At 35.8% G+C, this 20,724-nt stretch overlaps 1 protein-coding gene across 2 annotated transcripts in view; it reads right to left on the reverse strand.

Moving 5' to 3' along the window:
- Abcb7 (ATP binding cassette subfamily B member 7) overlaps positions 1–20,724 on the reverse strand; it is a 145,564-nt gene that overhangs the window by 45,589 nt on the left and 79,251 nt on the right. For both annotated transcript variants that reach the window (XM_010631249.3, XM_010631242.3), the window contains exon 4: positions 11,408–11,527. In XM_010631249.3, the coding sequence (XP_010629551.1) occupies positions 11,408–11,527 (120 nt within the window). The remainder of the gene's footprint in view (positions 1–11,407; positions 11,528–20,724) is intronic.

A 20,724-nucleotide genomic window follows, 5' to 3' on the forward strand; every position in this document is an offset into this window, starting at 1 on the left:
GACAGAATTTTATTGACAACAAATGAGTGTCTTCCAGTAGTTGGGGGTCAGAAAAGACTGTGACTACAAAGAGGTAACATAAGGGAGATTTTGGGGGTGACAGCACATTTATGTATTGTACAGTGGCAATTAAATTACTATAAATGAGTTAAAATTCATAGAACTACATACCAAAAGGAGTATATTTTGGTTTGTATTCATTAAAATATTAAAAACAACAAAGCTGGTGTCTCAGGCCACAGCAGATATGGCCTACCTAGTCACAAGAGATGATAGTGTATTTCAATCAAAACTGCCCAATATGAAGTTTCAATACCTTGGTTACTTTCTAAAAAGTAAGAAATTAGCTATTTTTACTACATTATAAAAGTGACAAAAGGTATAAGAGAAATGAAGAGACTTATAAAGGTTAATTCCTTTTCTATACCAAAAGTTTAAAACACGTTTAACCTGCTAAAATCTTGAATTTTCAGAGACTGGTATATCATGAAAAAATTAAAAACATTTGTTAGCACAAAAATATACAATTAAGGACACTAATTGTAGAACAGAGTTAAAGAAAAATGTAAAATTATCATATGCTACTGTCTGAACATAGTTTGTTGTCTCTAAAAGCCATCTTGAAATGTGTTTGCTGTCTCACTTAAATGAAGAATGGAAATATGAGAAGCAGTTGCAAGGGTCATATGCTAGGGGTGCAGGATCACTGAAGTTTGAGAGCTAATCACAAGATTACAGAAGGATTCTCTCTACCCTACTTACAACTATATCAATAGGGCTTCTCTACAATGACAATTACAACCAAAGGGCCTAAAAGATTCAGAACCAAGTTAAGGAGTCTCCAAGGAAACTCAATGACAACAGGGAGGACAAAAAATAGGAATTTAAGAGGAAATTTTATATTGATAGACAGCCACAACAAACATTAAACACAGCTAACTTCTAGCCAAATAAACATAAAATCTCACACAAAAAGCCTATTTATATCAGTAGTTCTAAATACATCATGCCCAATTTTTAAAAAATTATAAGGCATGCAATAAGTAATAAATAATCCAAATATAAAAATAAGCATCAGATCTAGACACAGATAAAACAGATTTTGAAAATATCAGAGCAGGAATTTAAAAGTACTATGGTCAAGGGCCGGGGATTTGGCTCAGTGGTTCCACCACCTGCCTCACAAGTGCAAGGGCCCAAGTGCGATCCCCGTACCAAAAAAAAAAAACAAAAAGAAAGAAAAGAAAAGAAAAAAAAATTACTGCAGTTAATAAGCTAAAGGCCCTGGTGGAAAAAGTGGATAGACTACAAAATGGTAAGCTGAGAGAAGGAAGCTCTATGGAAGTATCAAAAGATTATGATAGAAATCAAAAACACTAACAGAAATGAAGAAAATCTACAATGGGGTTTGCTTTGGCAGCACACTGACTAAAGCTGTAGTCATGGAGATTAGCAAGGTCCACATGCAAGGATAACACATAAATTTGTCAAGTATTCCATATTTTAGAGGACCTCAGAATGACTTGTTCACATGCAGCAAATGTAAAAATAAAAACTGGGCTTATACACAGGCACAAACCTGTAGCACTAATTAACCAATGACAATATCTGTTGTCTGTAATTAATGTAGAACTTTATGGAAGTTCTGCTAAATTGTGAGGATTCTGGACCATTAAGAAAATGCATTTTCTAATTAGCTTTAAATCTAGGCCAAGCAACTAGTTTTCTTATGTCAGATTTTTAAAACAACTTACATCCTCCTCTGGGTTAGTTTTGTTTTCTGACCTAATATTGTTTACTCAAATGCCTTCTATAGTTTAAGATCAATAGGAAAACCATATGATAACTATATGATTCTCTTTTTCAACACATTTTTGCACTTTAATAAGTTGATATTAATCTTTTTAGAAATTTACCTGTATTTTTTTTCTTAAAGGGAAGCATTCGTAACTTTTTACTAATCTGAAACATACACAGTATGAATTATATTATTCTCTATTAATATATAAAATATATTTTATATTGGAATGTACATATATATTAAAGGAAGATAAAAAGTAATATAATTTTAAGTAGCAAATTTGGTGTATAGTCTTTTTTTCATTAAGTTTATTGTACTTTTTAGGTATACAGTAGTTATATTCATCATTCGGATCTTATACACTTATTACATGATGTATCTTGGTTCTTATTTTTTCCCAATACCCCTGTTCTCCCTTTACCCCCTCCACCCTTCTCTATTTACAAAGACTTTGTTTCTATGTTTTTCCTTTTCTCATTTTTCTTTTCCCTTCTTTCCTTTCCCCTTCCCCAACACCTTTAGTCCTTTTCTTCCTATTTCACATTATTAGTTATATAATGTGAACCTTATTTACACTTTTAGTTTTTCACACCAGAGAAACTATTTGGTATTTACATGTGTGACCTATTTATTTCACTTAAGAGTATGGCCTCAATATGCAACCATTTAGCTAAAAATGACTTTAGTTTCTCATTCTTTATGGCTGAGTAAGTACACCATTTTAAAGAAAAACGAAAATGTGGTTTATATTCAACTAATACTTGACCAGCTTCATTAAATTGGACATAATCACAATCCTGGGATTAGTAGATATTATTTTGTATGTGTATCTAGCCATGATCTTTCTTATGATTTCTTGTATACATATATTACTTGTTCTTAATAGATTTCACTTTTGGAAATATGACTTCGTTGAACAAAAGAATGTCTATGATGGGCTTGTTATCCAACAGGACACAACAAATGAAAGAATCAACTTGAAGATGTCAACAGAAACCTGACACAGTGAAAAGCAAAGAATAAAAATAATCAAAGAGCAGAAAACAATATGCAAGACCTAGAGGACAATTATAAAAGTTATTACAGTACACCCTTGAGTTATGACTGGCCTCACATATGAACAACTTGGGTTATGACCAGAATTTTAGTTTTAACTTACAAGCAAAGTGTTGAGTTACAACCTGAATGCCAGTCATGTGTGTGGTTGTAAACAGACTTATGATACCAGAAAAGCATATGTAAGACTCAGTCTCAGCCAGATGCATGTGTTTGTGGATGTGATTTTGTTCAGTTTTTTGTTTTTTTTTTTCAACCAGGGATCGAACTCTGGCCCTGCGCTTACGAGGCAGGCACTGGAACCACTGAGCTAAATCCCCAGCCAGTCAATTCTTTATATAATCACTACAATTACTGCTATCAAAATGGCCCCCAAAAAGCTAGAAAAGAAGCTAAGGAAGGAAGGGAAGGTAAAGAAAGCAATTACAATAAAAAAGAAATTGTGCAGAAATATGAGAGTGGCGTTTTTGTGGCTGATCTCACTAATATGTACAGCACATGTCAAAATCTACCATCTAGGCAATTTTACAGAGAAAAGATTTGTATAAGGAGCTAGTGTTGCTAAAGGTTAGTAAGTCATGAGCAACAATATTAGATGAGGTAGAAAGTCTATTAATGTGGATAAATGAAAGGCAGGTGGCAGGATAGAGCCTGAGTCTATAATATGTAAAAAAGCTAGGGCTACAAATGCAGATCTTGTAAAAAAGAATCCATTGATGAGTGATTACAGTAAAACATTTCATGCCAGTACGGGGTGGTTTCAAAATTTTAAAGTGAGAACTGGGGTTCACAGTTTAACTAGGCATGGTGAAGGAACCACTGTGATGAAACAGGCCCTTTCTGGAAGAAAATTCTCAGGAGAATATACATTACATAGGAGGAGAAGAAAATGCCAGGCCACAAGCCTGTGAAGGGTTGGCTAAACTTACTGCTACGTGCCAATACAAGTGGTCACCTCAAGATAAAGCCTCTCTTGGTTTATCAGTCTGAGACCCCTAGAGGGTTCAGAAAACACAGTCATGAAGAATATGTTAGAGATCATATGGAGATCTAATGCGAAAGCCTGGGTAACAAGAGTAGTTTTTCTGGAGGGGATCAGGGAGGCTTTCTGTCCTACTGTTCAGAAATATTTAGAGGGTAAGGGTTTACCACTTAAGGCTCTCCTCATCATGAACAATGCTCCGGCTCACCCATGAGGTTAAAAATAATTGGATGAAGAATTCCTATGGCTCTCAGTCAAGTTCCACCCACCTACTAAATTGCAGCCTATGGAACAGCAGGTTATAGCTAACTTTAAGAAGCTATACACCAAGGAACTGTTCCTGAAGTGCTTCTACATGGTGTCAGAAACAGATTTAAAACTTAAAGAGTTCTGGAAGGAACATGACAACATCTGTTCTTGTGTGGGATTGAGAAATTCAGGGCCACTGTCTCTCTTAGGACACTCAGACCTGCCTGGGGGAAAGTGTGGCCTAAAATTATGTATACAGGAGGGAGGTTTTGAAAGCTGTGTAGAACAGCTTGAGCCTTCAATTGACCCTGTGGCTGATGACACTATTACTACAACAGAGTCCATAGGCTTGCAGGTACACACTGGTGATGTTGAGGAACTTCTGGAGGAACACTCGGAGGAATTGTTTGCAGAGGAACTTCAGCAACTTCTGCCTGAGCAATAGAGAATGGCAGCTGAGGAGCTTTCTGAAGAGGAGGGAGAGTATCAACAATCAGTGCAACAAAGTTCTTCTGAAATAAAAAAAAATTGAAAGAAACAGACAGAGCTACAAACATTTGTAGAAAAGACCCACCCAGAAAAAGACAATCTTTGTATTCACTTGCTTAATGACAATGTCATGTCATACTACGGAACAGTGTTAAAGAAAATACAGAAACAGACAAACTTAGATCAGTTTTTAGTTCTAAAAAGGTGAGACCAATGATCCAGAAACAAATCCTAGGGGACTACAGACTTTCCCAAGGAGAGAAAGGACAGCACAGAGCCAGATTCTTGTTCTTATGGAAGAGGACTCTCCTTCCAAACAATAACCACCTAACTATTTCATCCTCTCTTCCTGCAAGCCAAAAATGTCAACATGAATGGTAAGTACAGAATGAAATTGTTGTTTCTAGTAAACTATTCACCTTTTATAATTTTATAAGTCTTTGGTGAAGACACTAGTAAAATTATTGGTGTTTCTGGTAAATTATCCATATTAGACAACCATTTTTATTATAAAGAGGTTAGTTAAGGGGTGATTTGGGAAGGTTGAAACACATTATGGGTATTTCCATCATTTCTTATGCGAAAAAAAGTAGTTTTAACTTACAAAGAAACTGAATTACAACTAGCCCTCATGAATTAAGTTCATAAGTCAAGGGTCCACTCTATGTGTATAAAGAGAGTACTAGAAGGAAAATAGAAAACTAATAGTTTCATCACCACTGGTATAGACTATTCATACTTAAAATGATGAGTTGATATACAGTAGTTGTATTTATAGCAACCATGTGTGTAGCTGGTTTCCAATCACTGCCCTTGTTCTTTGGTTTTTGTAGATCTAGGATTTTGGCCTATTATCATTTTTATTTTCTCTGAAGAAGTTTTTTTAAAGCAATTCTTGCAAGGCACAAGTACTAGCAATAAATCACCTCAATCTGTTAGGTTAATCTTAATTCTCAGCTTGGCTGGATTAAGAGAGTCCTGAATAAGTGATTAGCTCATAGGAGCACTAATCAGTGGATTAATTCAGATGTTTATAGTTTAATGTGTTAGGAGGTGGGGCCCATTTGGAGAGGGATGTCACTGGGGACATGCCTTTGGCAGATTTTTCACTTGTGGGTATTCTGCCCATGCCCTCTGCTTCTTGACCACCATGAAATGAGCATCTTTGCTCCAGTTACACCCTTCTGCCATGATGTTTCTGCCTTGGAGTGAGCCAACCATGGACTGAAACGTCTCAAACTGTGAGCCAAATAAACCTTTTCTCCTTTAAGGTGTGTCAAATATTCCTGGAAATAGACAAGCTGGTTAATACTCTCAGCTTTTCATGTTTTAGAAAGTTTTTGTCCTTCAATTAAAAGGGATTTTACTGGGTACAGAATTCTAGGTTGTGAAATTTTTTTCTTTAAATAATTTAACTATTTCACTCTACTATCTTCTTGCTTGCATGATTTCTAAAGAGGTTTATTGTTATTTTTATCCTTGATTTCTACATATAAGGTATTTTTCTCTATCATCAACATCCTCGCTGAGATTTTTTTTAATTAATTCATTTTTTATTGAGTTTATTGGTACATTCTAGGTATACAGTACAGTTACATTCATACTGGGATCTTGTACCTTTACATAACAGGTCTTGGCTCTCATTTTTTCCCTTGTCCCTACCCTCCCTTCATCCCCTCCTCCCCTCCCCATTTACAAACACTTTAATTCCATTATTTTCATTTTCTCACATTTTTTTCTTTTCCCTTATTCCCCTTTCCCTATCTTTCCCACTTTCCCTACACCTTTAGCCCTTTTCTTCCTATTTCACATTGTTAATTAACCCATTAGGATCTTGAGTACTATTATAGTTTTCCACACCAGAGAAACTATTTGGTATTTACACATGTGTGACTTATTTATTTCACTTATGAGTATATCCTCAAAATGTAACCATTTTCCTATGAATGACTCTAATTTCTCACTCTTTATGCCTGAGTAGTACTCCATTTTATAGAAAAACCACATCTTCTTTATCCAGGCTCCAACTGATGGGCAAATGGGCTGTTTCGAAGTTTTAGCTATTACAAAACGTGCCACTATAAACATAGGTGTGCATATGTCACTGTGATATGATTCTTTTAGTTCTTCTGGAAAGATACCCAGCAGAGCTATGGCTGGGTTAAATGGAACTTCTAGTCCTAGCTCTTTGAGGTATCTCCATATTGATTTCCATCGTGGTTGTACCAGTCTGCACTCCCACCAACAATGGAGAAGGGTTCCTTTCTCCCCACAACCCCGCCAACATTTGTTATTGTGTGATTTCTTGATAGCAGCCATTCTTTGTGGGGTAAAGTGGAATCTCAATGCTGTTTTCATGTGCATCTCTCAAATGACCATTTATGTGGAGCATTTTTTCATATATTTACCTGCTGCTTTTACTTCTTTGTCTGAGAAATGTCTGTTCATTTCAGATGCCCATCTTTCAATTGGCGGGGGCTGATTGTTTTGAGTTCTTTATATATTCTAGATAATAGTCCTTTGTCTGAGGAGCAGCTGGTAAAATTTTTCCCACATTGTAGGTTATCTCTTAGTTCTGTTGATGGTTTCTTTTGCAGTGCAGAAGCTTTTTAATAAGATGAGATCCCAGTTGTAGATACTTTCTGCTAGTTCCCATGCTACTGAGGATTTGTTCATAAAGTCTTTTCCTATGCCAATGTCTTCCAGAGTTCTGCCTAACTTATCTTCCAGCAAATTTAGTGACTCTTTTTTAATATTTAGAGCTTTAATCCACTTGGATTTTAATTTATTGCATGGTGAAAGATAGGGTCTAGTTTTAATCTTTGTCAAGGTGAGATCCAGTTTTTCCAACACCGTTTATTAAAGAGGCCATCCTTCCTCCAGTGGTGATGGTCAGATCCTTTGTCAAAGATGAGGTAGCTCAGTGCATCTGGAGTTGTTTTTGTGTCTTCCAGTCTGTTCCACTGATCCTCAGGTCTGTTTCTTTGCCAGTACCATGCTGTTTTTATCACACTGGCTTTGTAGCATACTTTCAAATTGGGAATTGTTATACCCGCTGCCATGTGTCTGTTGCCTAGGATGGCTTTTGCTATTCTAGGTCTGTTATGCTTCCAAATGAATTTTTGGATTCTTTTTTCTAGTTCTATGGATTCTTCTTTCTAGTTTTGTGAAGTATAGTGTTGGGATTTCAATTGGCAATGCATTAAATCTGTATAGCAGTTTTGGTAGTATGGCCATTTTCACTATGTTGATTCTTCCTACCCAGGAGCAGGAGATATCTTTCCATTTTCTTATATCCTCTTTGATCTCTTTTTTCAGAGTGCTGTAGTTTTCAGTGTAGAGGTCTTTTGCTTCTTTTTTTAGGTTGATTCCTAGATACTTCGCTGAGATTTTTTTGCAGTTTGAACATGATATAGCAACAAGTAGAGTTAATTTTTTTTTAACTTCTCTGAGATTCCTGCTGCTGCGGTTTGATGTTGTCATTGATTTTAGAAAATAATCATCATTTAAATATTCCTTCTCTTTTTTCTTTTATTGTTTCTTTTGCTTCTGTGCAGAACAAAGGTTCTGTCCTAGCTCTTTTGCTTGGTGAACTCACTAATCTGCATTGCTTCAATTATCCTTTTTTTTACAGTATTGGCGATCGAATGCAGGGCTTTCAAACTGAGCTACATCACCAGTCATTCTTTTCCTATTTAATTTTTTTTGAGAATGGAGCTCACTAAATTTCTAAGTTGTCCAGGCTGGGCTCAAACTCGAAATCCTTTTGCCTAAGCCTCCCGGTGTGCCAGGATTACATTACTGGCATAGGCCACTAACCCCACCTTCATCTATCACCTCTTTTTGTTGTTGTTTTCTTTTGGTACTAGGTATCGAACTCAGGACCCTGCACTTCCCAGGCAGGAGCTGTGCCGCTGAGCTACATCCCTTGGACCCATCTAACAACTCTTTTTTTTGTACCAGGGATAGAACTCAGGTCCTTGTGCTTGCAAGGCACGCGGTAGCACCATTGAGCTAAATCCCCAACCCCACATCTATCACTCTTAATCTGTCTAACTCTGTGGTTCTTCCTGAACTTATATTGCATTTTATATAACCAGCTGAATTGCCCTATCTAGATATTCTATTAGTATCTTAAACTTAGCATTTCCGAAACTAAGATTTACATTCCCCACACAAGACCTCTGGATTTGCTTTTTTTTTTCAGCTTTAATTGAGTTTATTGGTACATTTTAGGGATATAGTACAGTTGCTTTTTAAAAATACACTTCTAATAAACAATCAGTTGCTACAAGTCTCACAGACTAACCACACATTTCTAGCATCCTTTCCCTCCATGTTTTATACCTATACTCTGGTACAAACTGATATTACTGCTTATCTAAGCTATTAAACTGGCCTCATAATCACTTAGTAAATATGTGCTGAATGCAATGAATGGCATTTGTATAACAGGTCCTTCACTACTTTAACCCATCTTCTACAACAGAGCCAGATTAACTGCGTAAAGCAGAGCTCAAAACTTACTAGTTTTGAACTCAAAGTAGAGATTCCTGTTTCCCAAATAATAAACTTTTTACAATTAAAATATTTCACATTAGGAACTCTATCTTTCCAAGCTTGCTTCCAATTTTTCTGAAAAATTTTCCCTTCACTGAGGCCAAGATGAACTATTCACTTCTTCAGGCATACTATGCATATGCTTTCTCTAGGCCACGATTCAAATTACTCCATCAATAACAATCCTACGCATTAATTGATGCTTATCTCAGATGTCATCTTCCCTGCCAAACCTTTTGTGATGGTTCCTCTTTTTTCTCTGAAATACCTGAACACAGTAGGCACTTCGGAGTGGGGAGTGAACAGTACTGGTACGGAACTAGGACCTTGTTCATGCTAGGCAAGTGCTCAGACACTGAGCCACACCCCTAACTCTGGCTGGTACTTCTTCAAGTCATTTGTGACTTACTTTGTATTATGGTAATAAGACTAAAGCTTGTCTTACTTGGAGGGAAGAAATTTGCTTTATTCATATTTCAATACCCTCCAGTGCCCCAAACAGTACTTTGTATGAGTTCTCAATATATTCTTAGGTGGGAAAAAGAATGAGTGATAAAAGGGAACATACATGACATGGGAAGTGTTGAGACCTGGGTTTGAAAACAAACTATTCATCTTTAAAGAGGAATAACCAAAGTATAGACAAACTTCATTTATATTTAAGCGAACACTTTTAACCATATACTTAGAAATCTAAATCTATTTTTATTTTTAACACTTAGGTTTTACAACCTGTCAGGTACTATCCTAAGCCTTTTATACGTTAATTGTTATTATCACATACCAATTTTACTACTGAGGCATGGAGACTAAGTAACTTGCCCAAGGTTACAAGACTTGTTAGTGGCAGAAACTAGGCGGTGTGATTCCAGAGACTACGTCACTATGTTATCATCATCACAACACATTGTATCTTTCTTTCTTCTTCTTTTTTTTTTTTAAGTTTTTAGTTTTTTTTGAGACAGGGTCTCACTATGTAGTCGAGACTGACCTGGAACTCACTATGTAGCCCAGGCTGGTCTTGAATTCACAGAGATCCTCCTGCCTCAGCCTCCCAAGTGCTGGGATTACAGGTGTGTGCCACCACGCCTGGCGCACATTGTATCTTTAGATGTATACTTTCCTGACTTTGAACTTTAAGTAAACTGAAAATAAAAGTCTTAAAAATTCAGACACATCATTTTAATTTCATGTTGTAGGACAATGAAAAACTGAAGAAAGTGCTAAAATGTAGAGTGACCTTTTTCTGAATGTATTCAGCTTTTATAGCTTTTATTTTCAGTTTTTCTTTTTTTTTGCCTTGATATTAAGCTTTTATTTACCACTTATGGTTATCAATTGGCCTGAAATGTCTTTAACATCTTTTTAATTTACTGGGAACAGGTAACCAAACTTACTAGAAAATACCTATTAAGAGTCACCAAGACCCATCAGTTGGAAACTGGATAAAGATGTGGTTTTTCTATAAAATGGAATACTACTCAGCCATAAAGAATGAGAAAGTAGATTCATTCATAGGTAAATGGGTACATTTTGAGGATATACTCCGAAGTGAAATAAATAAGTTACACATATGCAAATACCGAATAGTTTCTCTGGTGTGAAAAACTAAAATAGTACTCAAGATCCTAATGGGACAATTAGCAATGTGAAATAGGAAGAAAAGGACCAAAGGTGTAGTGACAGTGAGAAGGATAGGGAAAGGGGAATAAGGGAAAAGGAAAAAAATATTAGAAAATATAAAAATGGAATTAAAGTGTTTGAAGGTGGGGAGGGGAGTAGGGGGTGAAGGGAGGGTGGGGACAAGGGGAAAAAATGAGAACTAGGACCTGGCATGTAAAGGTACAAGATCCCATTAATGAATGTAACTGTACTGTCTACCTAGAATGTACCAATAAATTCAATTAAAAAAAAAAGAGTCACCAAGTCACCAAGACTGAGGAATGTCTTTTATAAAGCCCCTTATGTGTTATAACCAATGTTCTTCTCTTTTATACTGGAGTTAGGAGCAAATTCTACTAAATTGAAGAAATTAGACATCTGACCAAGAGATAGGACAGATATTACCATATACAGTAATTTCTACTCACAGCATAAAATAATGACATAAATAAATGAGTCTTCAAAGTTGGCCATGTTCTCCCAAAATTGGCTTATATTAGTTCAAGGTTCATAACTAGAAAATGTCAGTATTACTTATACTATAGTACAATTGTTATATATTAAGAGAAAACAATGAGACAACAATGTATGATTTCTCCTATTCTTACCTTTGCACCACCCAAAAATCCCAAGGAAATAGCAACTCTAGCTCGTAGATCTGGCCTGTCTTGGGGCCATACATAAGAAAGCATTGCTTTTATAATTTTCCGAGTGTCAACATCTTTTAACTGTTGAAAGAGAAAACAAGAAGAAATGTCATTTCAAATTTAACCATGCATTAGTTATGTAAAATTATATAAATATTTGAAAAATACATTAAAACATTATAAATGTATTTTTTATTCTGAATCTAGGCCAATATTTTGAAACTCAAGATATTTTGGAGAAAAGGAAACTTAAAATTGCTTTTAAAAGCTATTCATAGCTCTTATTTCTTCCTTTCATTCTGTTAAAAAATTCAGTAGTAGCAAGGACAGACATTTTTTTCTCTATACTTTTTTGTGTATTAAACTATAAAATTATACATAAAACTTTAAAAATATTTCTGGACTGCCATAGTTGTAGTTAATTTTGAGTCAAAGCCAAACTCACAGCAGAGCACAACTACAATTATATGTTTAGGAAAGTAGGGTTCTTGGTATTGACAATGTTGAACAGAGGTATGGTTATTAAAAATGTCCAAACAAATGCAATTTTTCAGTCATGCTTCATCTGACCTAAATCCGAATCACGTTTTTATTTTTCTGATGTTCCTGAGGACACATTCCCATTAAAGGTTTTGGTTTTGGGTTCATGTTTAGAAGCAGAATATTAAGAATCAGATTAGTACACTCTAAAATCAAAAGATGTATATACATATATTTTACAGCTACTATATTATTATTGTTGGTGAAAAAAATGCCATTCAATAACAAACGGGTCACAAAGCAAATTAAAGAAAAAACCAGAAAGTTTCTACAATTAAATGACAATGCCAGTACAACATATCAGAATATATGGAACACAATGAAATCATTCTTACAAGGGAAATTCATAGCATTGAATACTCACATATCAAAAAAAGGAACGAAAACCCTGAGCTCAGTAGCACCTCTACCTGCCTTGCAAGTGGAAGGTAAGGAATTATATCTCCAAAACTAACAAAACCAAAACCAAAAAAAAAAAAAGATAGAAAGAAAGAAAAGGCCCAAATCTACGCAATTAGGAATGTAAAGGGTGGACTTACAGTGGACCCAACAGAAATCCAGAGGATCATCAATACCTACATTGAGAACCTATATGCAAATAAGGTACAAAACACATAAGAAATGGATTCCTAGCAACACATGAATCATCAAAGTTGAACAAAGACCTAAAAATTGAATATCACTCAATTAAATTCAAAACGTAATTAAAAACTTACCAACTGGGCCAGAGATTTAGCTCAATGGTGGCACCGTGTGCCTCGAAAGCACAAGGTCCTGAGTTCAATTCCCAGTAGCAAAAAAAGAAAAGAAAAAACAACTAAATAAAGCTTGGGTGCTGATGGTTTCACTGCTGAATTCTACAAGACATTTAAAGAAGAACTATTACCACAACTGTTTAAATTCTTCTTCTTCTTTTTTTTGTTTTGGTACAGGGGATTGAACTCGGGTCCTTGCGCTTGCAAGGCACGCAGCAGAAACACTGAGCTAAATTCCCAGCCCTATTTAAATTCTTCTATGAAATTAAAAGGGAAGCAATATTTCCAAATTAAATCCTGGAAGTAAGCACCACCTTGATTCCAAAAGCAGAGAAACACCAACTGAAAAAGTCAACTACCAGCCAATCTCACTAATAAACATAGATGCAAAAATCTGTAGTAAGATACTGGCAAATAGAATGCAGCAGATCATCATACACTCTGCCAAAGTAGGATTCATCCCAGGGATGTAGGGATGGTTCTACATACTCAAAACAATAAATGTAATAAACTAAATTAATAGAGCCAAGGACAAAAACCATATCATCATCAAATAAGATGCCAAAAAAAAAAATTTGACAAAATTCAACATACATTTATGTTAAAAAACCTTACAAAAAATTGGGATATATGGTCTCTACCTCAAACTGATAAAAGTCACCAGCTAATATCATATTAAATGCTCAAAAACTGAAATTCTTCACACTAAAATCAGGAACAAGACAGAATGTCTACTGTCAATGTCCTGTTCAATATAGTTTTAGAAACATTAGCCACAGCAATTAGACAAGTGAAAGAAGTAAAAGGAATAAAGATAGGAAATGAAGAGGTCAAACTGTAACTATTTGCTGATGATGTGATACACATAGAAAACCCAAAACACTCTGCCAAGAGACTTCTAGGCTTAACTGACAGATTCAGCAGAGTAGCTGGATACAAGATCAACACAGAAAAATCAATAGCTTTCCTGTACACAACAGACTCACCAAGAGAGAAATGGGGCAAAAAATTCCTTTCACAATAACATCCAAAAAATTGAAATACCTAGGAATCAATCTAACAAAGAAATCAAAGACCTCTACTCTGAAAAATATAGCACTCAAAAAAAAAAAACCCAAAACAAAACAAAAAAAAGATCGAAGATGATATCCGAAAATGGAAAGACATTCTTTGCTCCTGGGTAGGAAGAACAAACATAGTGAAAACAGCCACACTTCAAAAGCTACTATAGATTCAATGCAATCACAATTGAAATTCCAACAGCATACTTCACAAAACTTCAGAAAACAATCCAAAAATTCATTTGAAACAAGAAAAGACCTAGAATGGCAAAAGCTAGGCAATAAAGACAAGTGAGAGAGTATCACAATCACCAACTTGAGACTATACTACAAAGCTACTGTGATAAAAACAGCAAGGTACTGGCAAAGAAACAGACCTGAGGACCAGTGGAACAGATGAGACGATGAAGAAACAACTCCAGAAATACTCAGCCACCTTATCTTTGACAAAAGAGCCAAGCACCCTCATTGGAGGAAAGATGCCCTCTTTAATAAATGGTGCTGGAAAAATTGGGTTTCAACTTGCCAAAGACTATAACTAGACCTATATCTCTCACCATGCACAAAACTAAAATACAAATGGGTTAAAGATCTAAATATTACAACACAAACACTAGCCGGACATGGTGGCGCATGCCTGTAATCCCAGCACTCTGGAGGCTGAGGCAGGAGAATTGCTGTGAGTTCAAGATCAGCCTGGGCTATATAGTGAGTTCCAGGTCAGTCTCAACTATACAGTGAGACCCTGTCTCAAAAAAACAAAACAAAACAAAACAACCACAAACACTAAACCGGCTGGAAGAGAGGTTACGTAGAACTTTTGAAGACACTGGCATAGGAAAAGATTTCATGAACAAAAGCTCAGTTGCACATGAACTAGCATAAAGTGGAATCTCTTCTTACTAAAAAGCCTCTGCACAGCAAGAGAAACCACCAACAATGTGAAGACACAACCCACAATGTGGGAAAAAATTTTCACCAGCTCTTCCTCAGACAAAGGTCTACTATCTAGAATGTATACAGAACTTACAAAAATAAGACCTCCCAAATTTAAAGTTCCAATGCAATAATGGGCATCTGAAATGAACACACATTTCTCAAAGAACAGAAATAGCAAATAAATATATGAAAAATGTTCCACATCACTGGTCATTTGACTCTGCAAATGAAAACAAACCTGAGATTCTACCTCACCACAAAAAGAATGGCTGATATCAAGAAATCAACCAATAACAAATGCTGGCGGGGTTGTGGGGAAAAAGAAACCCTGCTCAACTGCTTGTGGCAGTGTAGACTGATGCAACCACTGTGTAAATCGGTATGGAGATATCTCAAAAAACTAGGACTAGAGGTCCCATTTGACTCAGTTATTTCTCTGCTGGGTATCTTCCAAGAAGAATTACAAGAATTGTACCACAGCGATATATATGTGCACCCATGTTCATAGCAGCACAGTTTGTAATAGCTAAAACTCGGAAACAGCCCAATTACCCATCAACTGGAGACTGGATAAAGAATATGTGGGTTTTTTTTTAATCAAATGGAGTATTACGCAGCCATAAACAATGAGAAATCAGAGGCATTTATAGCTAAATGGATGCACATTGAGGCGATACTCTTCAATGAAATAAATAGGACAGACGTGTGAATACCGAATAGTTTCTCTGGTATGAGAAACTGAAAGTGTAAATAAGGATAAAAATGTATGATAATGTGAAATAGGAAGAAAAGACGCAAAGGGGAAGTGAAGGGAAAGCAAAGAGGGAAATAGAATTAACATGATCAAATGAAAACAATGCATTTGTAAATAGGGAGGGGTGGAGGGGTTGAAAGAAGGGCCAGGGAATGGGGAAAAAATAAGAATCAAGCTATATTACGTAAAGGCACACATCTCCAATGATGAATGTCATATTGGATACCTAAAATGTACCAATAAAAATCTTTTAAAAGCCATTCAAAAAACTGAAATACTGACATACTTGCTGGAAGTTATTAGAAAAATAAAAGATAATGCTCAATGTTGGTGATGCCATCAATTTTATTTTACTCTTTATTTTATTCTTTATCCCGGTTTAAAATTCTTTAAAAATATGCCTTAGACTTTGAAATGGTTCTTTAACATTGCCTCCACTTTTTTTTAAAAAAAAAAAGATTATTTTTTACACTTCAAAGTTTATCTAAACTATAGCGAAAGTCATGTCCTTTACAGCTTAATGGACTCATAATGCATGATTACACAACTGTAGAACTCATTTTGTTAAATGAAGTGATGACATTTTATGCACTATTAAGCCAACTAGATTAATTTTCTTGTTCTTAGTCATAACTTTTCTGGATCCTTGTTGAAAAAAATTCTGGGTGTTTCTTAGAAGGTTTTTATAGAAGAGAGTGCTTTGGAAGATATGAGAAAATGGCATATAAGATAGGAAAGAAACTCATAAAATTGGAGGGAAGTTAAAATGCCACAGTTTGCATTAAAATGCATTAAATTATCTTTATTTTTGTAATGGATTGGAATAGTGAATTTTAAAATTACTGCCTTCTTTTGTTTTTAAATGCCTTATCTGTTAGTTATGAAAGCATGTATATGTGTGTGTATAATCTAAAAATCAAGTACCATACTTTCACTTTCCGTATTTTTTACCATCTTATATATTTAGAGAAGCTTAGGACAGTAGTTCTGTTTTCAGTACAATATCAACAGTTTTATTTGTTACTCTTTGCGGAATAAATTACCTAAAAGACTAAAATACATAATTTGCTGAGCCCTATGGGGATAACCACAATATAAAAGGACCCTGTGTTATATTATATATAGTTCTGGGTTTCTTTCTTTTTTCTTTTCTCTCTTTTTTTTTCTCCTGATACCAGTGATCGAACTCAGGACCTTGCACTTGCAAAGCAGGCATGACACCATTGAGCTAAATCACTACTCCTGGGTTTCTTATATTTTGACAATCTTCTCTATTCTTTGCTGTTCAAATCTACTTTTGTGTAACTTTTTCCATTTTTGAAATTAATTATTTTCTTTTTTTTTGGTACTGGGGATCAAACTCAGGTCCTTGTGCTTTCGAGTCAGGCAGAGGAACAACTGAACTAAATCCCCAGCCACGAATTATTTACTTATTATGTGCAAATTACAAAAAAATTCAAGGAAGTCAAAAGAATATAAAAAACTATCAATGATTCCACCCACTCACAACTACTGTTATCACTTTGGGGAGTACTGCTTACCAGATCAATTTGCATGCACATGTAAATTTACACATACATTATATTTCTTCCTATGAAAATTAGTTTGCTTAATTTATTTTTTCATTTAGTATATTTGTGTGTCACTACATATGTTTCTGAATTCCAACAGGGAGTCCAGAAAGACAAAAGGGTTATCTAGAGCCAGAAAGAGACAGTCACTATCTTGAGACTGAATTAGAGTTACCTTTTTAATCAACTATTCATTTTCACTCTGGCTAAGGAGGCAGAAAAACTTGTCCATTGTCAAGGCCTGCCTAGAACACCTGGTAGTCTCTTCATTGCTAAGCATGCACTGTATGTATACCTGTAGTACAAAGTGAATCTTATTGGGCATGTATTAACAAACTGAGGATTCTGATAAATACTAAAAGTAGGATTAGTTTGCACAGGCATTAGATCATCTTAATCCTTGGAGTTATATGAAGGCTTATTTTGGTATGTATGAAGGATTGATGGGATTCTTAATTATTTGTCTTATTGTTTTGTCTGCCACCTCAAGAGATGAACTCAAAAACATGAAACAGGTGCAATGCAACTGCATTTCACTTGGCTTCAGCTGCTGCTATTACAAAAACAAAAGGGGGAAGATGTAGCTGACCAGATAATGAGGATCAAGGCCTAATTGGCCTCTGTGAACACAAAAGAGAAAAACAGGAAGCTGTGCCTCCTTCGGCAATGTGCAGGCATGCTAGCACATTGCAAGTTCCACAGAAGTCAATACAGCTCAAATCTGGATGTTTACCTGGGTACATGCTATAGATAACAAGTGGCAGATGCATCTCCTATTAATGTAATTGTTCCTGTGTCTAAGTGAATTAAAACCAAGGTGACCAAATGATCAGGGCTCTTTGTCTACTAGAGGTAAGTACCTCTGGCCCCCTCATTCCAAATTATCTTTGTGTCTTTTGTCTTTCATTCTTGTTGGGCCCCTGGTCAGGGATAAACTCATGGGCTAGTTCCTATAGCTAGGCCTGTGCAGGGTCAAGATCAGTAATATCACTGTCTCCAACCTCCATATCTTGCCCACTAACAAGTCTTCAGGAGCAATAACAAATGTGTTGTGATAACACCTTCTTTTGGACCATTCCTACAGGATCTGACTGAAACGCATTCTGAGAAAGTGCCACTTTTCAGAAATATATCATGGAAGTTTGCTTGATTTTTTTTTCTTATCATAGATTTCCTTGTAAGCAGATCAACATTCATATTAGTGGTTTGATGTTCAGGTCTATTTTAAAAAACTTTTTAAGGAGCTTACTGAAATCTGTAAAAACTTCTGCTGAATCACTCAATGGAATTTTCTTGAAGATTATTCTTTTACATCTTGTGCAGCCCCATTTATTGCCTCTTCTTTAGCTATGTGTTCACCATACAATAGGAATCTGTTCAGCTCCTTTATAATATTTAGGAACCACCACTATCCATCCATCTATTTATCTATCTGGTTTCTTATTGACATGAATGTTATTATGGGGCATATGGCTATACAAATAAAAGTGGAAGCACATGATTCTACAGTGTATAACTGACAGCCAAAAATTGTACTGCTTACATGCAACAATACTCAATTTGATAGTATGACCTAAAAGAGAGGATTCTTAAGGCCAAATGTGCTGCAAGTGAACATCTATGGTTAATAATCATATGCATAGAGTATGAGAAGAATATTTAGAAATTAAAATGACAGAAGTAGCCTAGTTGGAAGAATTTTCAGATGTTAAAGTAACTATATCAATAAATTATACATGTTTCACTTCACAAGTGGGTAACTGTATCACCAGGAAAGCATGAAGCAACAGCATAAGGGCTCATTCTTTTCAAAGGTGCAAAGCCCACTGAGCCTTGATCAGAAAATGAAAGAGTAAGAAAAAGGAAAATGGTCTTTCAGTACAGGAAGCAGAATCACCTTTTCCTTAGCTAATGAAAAACTGACCAAAGAATTCTGGTTGTACAAACTTTCCTAAATTGTAATAGCAAGAAATGTACTAACTCACAGAATACAGGTTAGCTTCAAAAGAAACTACTTAGGGAAAAACATATGCTGAGGGGAAAAAATAGAAAAACTTTGGAATTTACTTTGCAAAAATATGAACTACAGGATAAATATCTTATTCCTAAAGAACTAATTTAGTATAGTTTCAGAAATGGGCATGAAATAGGATAGAAGAAATAAAAGGTAGAAAGCAGACAAAAAACTCATACCTAAAAATTATACTCTATGAAGACTGCAGCTTCCAGGACTTAGGTGAAGTCACGCAAGACAGTGCCATGCCTACATATTTTGGTTAAATTTATACCTCTTCCTACTAGACCCATTACTAAAAGAGCATAAATTGGTTTAAATAAAGAATAACATATAGGAGCCTGCCTGTGAAGTAAGGACTATCCCAATATGAATAGTCCTTGGCCAGATTTACTCTTTTTCTGCCAGCTACATCACTACAAGGCCATAAATTGGCCTAATTGTGAAAATGAATAAATGGGTGAATGAATCCAGAGAATATTTAAATCACCTATTCAAAAAAGTGCCTGCAAATGGGCTGGTACCCTGTTGAAGGAGAGAGGTTTTCTTCCCTAGCTTTTCTTCCCCTAAAGAAAAGTATAAATGCATTCAGTGCTAAACTGTAATGAGTCTCATTTCTCTGAGAACCCATACTCCCCTCCTGAGTGTGTACTACATTCTCTCTTTGCCTAATAAACCCTACTCATTATTTATACTTTCTGATACAACCTGAAAATTACTTTTCTGTGACAGAAGTTAGTGAGCCTGCTACAGTGGGGTAGGTTAAGTTAGTGAAACTCACTGACAGAGTGATGGCATTTTTTCTTGATGACCCTGCTGGGAGGTAAAAAGAGACACAAAGAGGGTGATTTTGGTTAAGTCCAGGCTAAAGGCTTTTCATTATTTTTCTTCTTCTTTCCCATTTCTCACGTGTTGCCCTCTGAAGCATAGTTTTTGTTGTTGTTGTTGTTGTTCCTTCTCTCTCTATCTATAAACTTATGCAGCCTGAGGGTCTTTTTTCCTTTCCAGTAGTTAAGAAACTTCTAAGCCCCTAGAAAATGAGTGCTAGTACATAAAAGCACTGAAGATAGAAGACACTCCCAAGGATTAAACATACCTTGTCCCTGGGTTAGATGGGACAATGAAAATTTTGCTCATCCAGACAGACACAAAATAAAGGTGAGGCCCCCACCCAGTTGAAGCCCCCAAACTTGAGCAAAGCTTCTCATGCATGAGAAACTTCAATCCTGAGATACAGTGGAGAGAATCGGTCTCCAGGTATGACCAGAGAAAGCAATCACCAAAAAGCATACACACTTATAGGTCTTAAATACTTTAGCCTGATTTTCTAAATTGTTCTTGATATCTCTGTCCCTCCCTCCTTCCCTCTTTTCCACTCCCCTCTAAACCAAAAGGCCTAAGTTTAGTCTGCCTGATGGTACAGCCTCATTCCATGGGTGGCTGGGAACATGTCCTAAGACATACAGATTCAAGTGGTCACTAAGGTGACGGTATCTATGGAACCCAGTAAAGTTTATGGACTTGAACTAAGAAGAAGCCTAGGGGTTTACTTTTGCTCTCTCCTCTCCCCTAAGAAAGCCCCAATCCCTTTCTTGTCCGTTCTCTCCCATTCTGGCTTTCATCTTAAAAAAAAAAAAAAAAAAA

The sequence above is a fragment of the Fukomys damarensis genome, unplaced genomic scaffold, assembly GCF_012274545.1.
Source record: "Fukomys damarensis isolate Sample0158 unplaced genomic scaffold, DMR_v1.0_HiC HiC_scaffold_39, whole genome shotgun sequence".
Taxonomy (NCBI): Eukaryota; Metazoa; Chordata; class Mammalia; order Rodentia; family Bathyergidae; genus Fukomys; species Fukomys damarensis.